The sequence below is a fragment of the Echinops telfairi genome, unplaced genomic scaffold, assembly GCF_000313985.2.
Source record: "Echinops telfairi isolate 266 unplaced genomic scaffold, ASM31398v2 ScPeMD7_7469;HRSCAF=8507_1, whole genome shotgun sequence".
NCBI classification, from domain to species: domain Eukaryota; kingdom Metazoa; phylum Chordata; class Mammalia; order Afrosoricida; family Tenrecidae; genus Echinops; species Echinops telfairi.
The window spans coordinates 50,439,393-50,446,406 of NW_022111373.1; the positions used below are offsets into that span (position 1 = coordinate 50,439,393).

Consider the following 7,014-nt stretch of genomic DNA (forward strand, 5'->3'; position numbering starts at 1 on the left):
TGGAAAGAATGCACGACAAGCTAGGGTATACGGTTTTCGGCTGCCATGTGGCTATTTCGCCAGGATATGAGTTTTATCAATGGTGTCCTGCTTTTTCCCCCCGCTTTACCAAATGTTAAAATCTGGTCACCTTAATTAGAAGACACAGACAGTATCATGAGACAGTCCTGTTTCACCACCAGAAACACTGTGCTGACAGACTGCTGAGCCTTTACTGACACACACCAGGCCCGCTGACAGATGGTCTGCAGGCCCCTCACAGGGCTCTCTGTCGCACAGAGAAGATGCTCCCCCATCGTTTGCAGTGTGGCCTGTGGGATGGCCCGAAGAAGCCAGACCTGCCTCAGGAGAGCAACTCCTGCCCAGGGAAGCGAGACGCTTACATACCTCCTCCACCTTTCTCTTCTTCTCGTGGGGCGGAGCAGCACTTTTGATTACCCCGGCTGATTGTGCTTTCAAAACCTCTCCTGTGGGTTCCTGAATGATAAAATGCAAACGATCAGATATACATGAAAAATATGGATCTCTAATCATCACAACTGAAATCAGCGGGTTCTGCGATGCTCCACACCACCCAATCACCCGTGCTCTCAACTGAGACACTGAAGGCAATACCTCTTTCTCAGCCGTTTTCCCACCAGCGGTAGGGGAGCTGCAGGTGAAGTCGGATGACAGGGCGTCTATGGCATCTTCGGGCCCCATGGGTTTCTAAAGACATAGGCACAGGGACTGTAAGACTCAGGAATCATTCAAGTGCAAGAACAGGTTCTAAGCCCAGCCAGTGAAGAATGCACTGACTTTCACAATCCTGAATTACCAAACCAGATATGCTCATGGGAGAAGTCAGATAAAAGCCCATTGTTCAGAAACTCAAAAAGCAAACTCACTGTCGTTGTGTCCATTCCAACTCATGGGGACCCTACAGGACAGGGCAGAACTGCCCCTACGGCTCTCTGAAGCTTCAACAGTTCTCAGGAGTAGAAAGCCCCATTTTTCTCCCAAGGAGCAGCTGGTGGATGTGAACTGCTGACCTTGCAGTTAGCAGCCCAGCATATAAAGCTTATGCCACCAGGTTTCCAGTGTTTGGAAAGGAGTGGCTATTCACTAAGCATTATTTTTCCTTTCCCCTCTTCTAAGGCATTGGGTTTTATAGTGACCCAATAGGTAGGACAGGGTTGAATTGTCCCTATGGGTTTCTGAGACTACAAAAAATTTTTTTCATTAAGAGATCATTTTATTGAGGGCTTTTACAGCTCATAACAATCCATAGATAAATTATATCAAGCATATTTGTACATATGTTGCCATCATTCTTTTCTAAACTTTTACTTTCTATTGAACCCTTGATGTCAGCTCCTGTTTCCCCTCCCCTCTCCACCTCCATGATCCCTTGATAAATTACTATTTTCCTATCTTATACTGACCACTGTCTCCCTCTGTCCCCGGTTTCTGTTGTTCGTTCCCCTGGGGTGGTGGTGGTGGTGGTTATGTGTCAACAAAGTCTCATCTTTCTGGAAAGGAGTGCTGGTGATTTTAAACTGCTGCCTTGTGGCTAGCAGCCCAATGTGTATGAGTTGGCAGTGAGTTTGTGTTTTGGAAGGTATTGCATGTGCTAGGATGCTCTTATGCTAATTTTATTAATATTTGTTTTATGCAAATGCTTTCTTTGCTCCAGTCTTCTACCCACTAACAAAACTCTGTATGAAACTAAGACACCCTTCACACCCACCTACTTTCTCAGAACAGACAGAAATTTCATGTATTGAAATATAGAATTTAGTCTCACTTGGATATAGAATCAATAGTTTGTTCAAAGATATCAAAATGTGGTGAAGAAATTAGATGGTATCTGGGGTCTTAAAGGCTTGTCTCCAAACAAGCAGCCATCTAAGTGAGATGTCAACTAAGTCCACATGGAAGAAGCACACCAACATTGGTGATGGAAGGACTGGAAATCATAGAATCTGAAGTCAAAGGAGGGAATCGTGTCAGAGCCTAAACTGTGAGAATCCAGTTTGCAGAAGGCTATGAACGGCAGTGAGAGCCCAAGATACACTTGTGGAAACTGCACAGGAAACAAGCCTCTGGCGATCTCCCTCGACCTAACAGAAGGAAGGGAGGAAAGTGGTTACCAAACCAGTGCATTGGAGAGATGACTGTAGAAAATCACAAGAATAAGCCTGCCTTGAACAGTTAAACCTTGTCGGTTGATTGCCCCTCTGCTGCACCTCAGGCCTGATCTGGTTTTCAACCTTTTCTGTATATTCTGTTTTTGTCTGTTCCTATTGGGGTTTATCTGAGATGTGCTATGTCATTGGGGTCACCCTCTTGAATTTGTTATGTTTTTTTGTTTTTCATTATATGAAACCCAGGATTAATGAACTATAGAGACAGCAAGTAGAATAAAGGTGCCTGAGGGGGTAGAGTGGGGCGGGGGGTAAAGAGGAGCTGATGTCAAGGAGTTCAACAAGGAAGAGAATGTTTTGAAACCGATTATGGCAGCAATTGTTCAGTACTACTTGATGTGATTGAACTACGGAACACCATAATATCTGGATTAGCTCCCAATAAAATGGTTTTGGGGAAAAAAGATATAAAATATGTTATTAGACTTTAGAAAGCAGCTATGTAAACTTACCCCAGAGTCTGCAGGAGGCTTGAATCCTTCAGTTTTCTGAAACAAATATTAATTGAATGATGTGAAGAAGGCACCTATTTTTCAACATTATTCCCCACCATGATCAAAGTGCATTGTGATGATGACCTTTCACATGCGAACATAATGACAGCTTCAGGTGCCCCATTAGATTTTATAAATTTAACAAATTATGGAAACGTAGTTTTGATTTTAAAAATTATACTCTAAAACAATAAGCAGTGAGCCAAGTAGGTAATTTTTTAAAAAGTAGGTAATTATTTGACTTACAGCCAAAAGTTCCCTGTACTTTGGAGGAATTGTAACCTCTCTTTTCCCCAATTCTTCTATGTATCTGGAACTCATTGGATCCTGGAAAACACACATGCACGCAAGCACACACACACACACACACACACACACACACACACGGATGTTTATTATTAATTAGTTGAGATGGTTATGTGTACATTCTGAAACCCAAATTTGAAACCACTATCGACTTATGCAACAAGTGAGGTAAAACATAAATCATTAAGAATCCAATAATTCAAATAACCCTATAATTTATATATTTTACATAGCTAATTGGCTTAACTCATCTGTCATGTTAGAAAATATTCAAATTATTGCACTAAAGCTTGCCTCCTATATTTGTATATTTTATGTTAAAATGCTACTGTGTTATATTTCAAATATGTACAAAAGTCCAGTTAATAATGATAAAGACTTTCTGTACAACCCAATGCCAGCTCTCTCCGAGCCAGTTATTTATTATGTCATTTCTACATGAAACACCCCTGGCGGGCAGAGTGGGCGCCTCCTGCTTAGTCCTCTCCACTCCCATCCTGCCTGGGACTAGAGGAAGAACTGTCCTGAGTTTGAAGTTTTCATTATCCACCGACTTAAAGTCAACTTTTAAAAGCAGTAATCAACACCTGCACGCATCCATATGCAATATATAGCATTACTTAACATATTTTAAGATGTTATACACATAGTGTGTTATAATCGACATATCATTCTGTACTATGTTATTTTTATACAAAGTGGCATTTTTGTAATGCATCCACGTTGATATGTGAGTAATCCTTTTTAATCCCTATAAAGGATTCCATTCTATTCTTATCCTGTATCTTGTTGATGAATACGATTGTTCCAAGTAGTTCCCTGGTTTTCAGACGGGCAAGGCTCCCTCCAGGGAATGCCCACAGACCTGGAACCGCTGGTTGAAGTGGACATGTGTATCTTCAACACCAGCAGCTGCACGGGAGTTGTCTGCCACACTTCTGTCCATCCGTTAATTGTGAGGCAGTATCTATCCATGATTCAACATTTTCCCAGTTATTATGGAGACTCATTTTATTTGTTTCTCGGTCAGTCAGGGTTTGTGCTACTGTTCTATCAGGTTGTCTTTTTCTCACTGTCCTTTCAGACTTCTTTATGAAGTTTAGAAACAAAGATTATATCCTTTGCAAATATTTTCTCCCAGGCTATGGCTTGTCTTTATTTTCAGTTTTTGAACTCCCAAGAAGCATATAACTTTCTTGATGGGGACAGGAATGAAGTAAGAGCAGCTAGTACCTGGAAATCAAAGTCAATCTAGGGCAGAAAGGAAGGCTTTATGAACCAATGGGCTGTCTCCAGGGCCATTCTCCACACAGACAAGCAATAACCATTTCCTGAATCAATGTAATAATAGTAGCGACTACAGCACACTATTCCCACTGCCCAAACTAAGTTTTAGTTGCTATTATTGATGCTGGTCCTACAGGACAGAGCAGAACTGCCCTGCAGTTTTCCAAGGCTATAGAGTTTTGCAGAGATAGATGGCCTGGTCTTTTTTCAGCAGAGCCATGGGTGGGTTTGAACTGCTGATGTCAAAGATTAGTAGTCCGGTGTGTGACCGCTTTGAAGCCTGGGTCGCCATGAGTTGGAATCAACTCGATGGCAGTGAATTTCTTGAAACACTGATGTTGATATCAACCTGTTTGTGTCCCACAGACACAACAGTGGGCACACTCTTACACTTAACGCTCCTGCCCATTATAGGTGACTCTTCACAGACTTCAAGATCGCATACCGAAACTTCTGGTCCAGTGTAGATAGTATTATTCTCTTCAGTTTCTTCAGGCTCGCCCAAAGTGTCTATTAAGTCATCCAATGCGGCATCCATGCCTGACTGGAAAAGACAGAGGCATATATATATATATGTTATATAGATTCCATGCTGGGGTTTTAGAAAATGAACCATGCCACACAGAAAATACCAACTGCCAGAAGCTCTTCTAAAACAAAATAAAATCTAGTTTCCAACAGATGTTATGATTTAAAATCCCAGAGAACTGTTTCTAGGTTGGAAGGACCAAAACCATCATTCACGTAAAAATCGCCATTCAATGATGCTTATAGATATTAGTGATAAGACTACAACTAGGTGTTGGTTAAAGCTACAGGCCCAACAGCCTCACAGTAAAAAAAAAAAAACCAAACCCAAACCCAAACCAGTCAAACACAAAACCACAAAAGAATTATGCCCCTGCTGCAGGCAGTATAAGAGAGACAGCTGGCAGTTACTGTTTATCAGTCCTTTCCCAGAGTCATGGACAGAGAAGCCCAACAAAAGCCCCACAGGGCTCTAGAAAACCGCTCCTCCAGAGAGGATGGATTTCAAAGGGCTTTGTCTTGGGTCCTTCCACTCACTGGTGTTCTTGGGCTCACTTGCCTAAAAATGTTCACAAACCAAAAATTACCCGGAAAAGAGGTCAAGTTCAGGAGAAGGGGGTGACAGTCTACTCTGTAAGATGGCCTTAAATCCATACACTGACTGGCAGAGAGAGAGAGCCCTCCTTCTGTGTCTGCAGGTCAGAAGGAATCATTCTGAGCAGTCATCTGCATCTACAGGAAAAACACCAGCCTGAGGAAGGGCTGATTCTTTCCTGAGTTTCGGAACTAGAGTTGCCTACTCTTGTTAGCCTCTCATTAAAGGTGTACGTTCACTAGAGAAACTGGCATGGAAACTGGTATACACACAAAAATTTATAATACCAGGGGCCTGCAAAAGGTTTGTGGAAAATGGGATTTTTTTCCCATGAACTTTCTGACTGGTGTAAAATGTTACACCTAGCATGTGAGGAAACGACTTGCTTGGAAACGCATGGACACTTTATTTCCAATCTTATTAGCTTGAAACAGTAGTTCTTTGCGTTAGCCCATCAGACTCTCTGTCCACAAGAACTCAGATGATAACAAACACAACAGACAATAGACGTTCTCAGGAAATGAACTGCTAGCGTCATACCTTGGCGGGCGGCTTACTCGGCTTGGATTCAACTGGTACGGCTGGCGCGAGTGATTTCTTTTCTTTTTTCTAGTTGGGGTTTAGAAAGAAATTACTTTACAAAATTCAAGATTATTTTTTAAGAAATCCATTACACCGTTAATAACACGGATCATACACTGAGTACCGGCTCTCTGCCAGGCCCTGCTCTGAATGCTTCACATGCATTTTCAGAATATCTCGAAATGATTCCACTTAGTAACGTGGAAAGCAAGGCTCAGATAAGTTAAACAACTTTCCCTAGGTCACACTGTAAGGGACAGGTACAACATTTGCCCCGAAGACCGTCTTGTCTCTTCACTGCTCCTTATTTACTCTTCTAGGGCCCAGAGGCAACCTCCATGAATTCTGTGCGACCGTCTCCGTCCCTCACCATGATCTCCATACCCCAACCGGCTTTTGGTGAATCATCATGAAGTTCCCTAGAACAGGTTTCCTCCCAGCATCGCTTGAGGTTCTTGAGCAAAGAATGTCAGTACTTCCCTCATCTCACTTTCCATCGCTTTCCCCCGACACAACCTGGGAGCCGGCCTCTCCCGGCACGCATCCCTGGCAGCAGTCCGGACCTAGCTCCGTCCAAGTTCTAGTATGACTTATCTTCCCTGCTACCGCTGGCATTCCTTCTACTTTGTCCTCAGCTACATGATGTTCTCTGGTAAGCATTGCACTGCTAACGGTAAAGTCAGCAGATCAAACCCACCAGCTGCTCTATAGGAGAAAGAAGAGGCTGTTTCCTCCGATAAAGATTTTCAGCCTTAAAAACCCTACGGTGGCTATCAGTCAGAAACTGACTTGATGCCAGTGGATGGGCGGAAGTGGCCCTCCATCAAATATACTCTGCACATTTCTGTCCAGCACAGGCCCTTCATATCTGAAATCACTCTCCAGGCCCCAAGTGAGCTGCTCTCAGGGACCCCAGAGTGTTCAGTGGGTGCACTTGTGGAGATACTAGGGGCTGCTGTACCACGTGAAAGAATATGACTTCCGGGCACAGAGGTGAAATTCACAAGCTCTGGCGTCTGCTCGTCCAGGTTCTGGC

At 43.1% G+C, this 7,014-nt stretch overlaps 1 protein-coding gene across 1 annotated transcript in view; it reads right to left on the reverse strand.

Annotated features, from left to right (window-relative positions):
• The window catches only part of CAST (calpastatin), a 138,677-nt gene that overhangs the window by 36,158 nt on the left and 95,505 nt on the right, over positions 1-7,014 (reverse strand). The window contains exons 9-14 of the mRNA XM_045285140.1: positions 5,937-6,005; positions 4,719-4,817; positions 2,927-3,007; positions 2,639-2,674; positions 616-708; positions 388-477 (exon numbers count right to left, since the gene is read on the reverse strand). Coding sequence (XP_045141075.1) covers positions 388-477; positions 616-708; positions 2,639-2,674; positions 2,927-3,007; positions 4,719-4,817; positions 5,937-6,005 — 468 coding nt within the window. The remainder of the gene's footprint in view (positions 1-387; positions 478-615; positions 709-2,638; positions 2,675-2,926; positions 3,008-4,718; positions 4,818-5,936; positions 6,006-7,014) is intronic.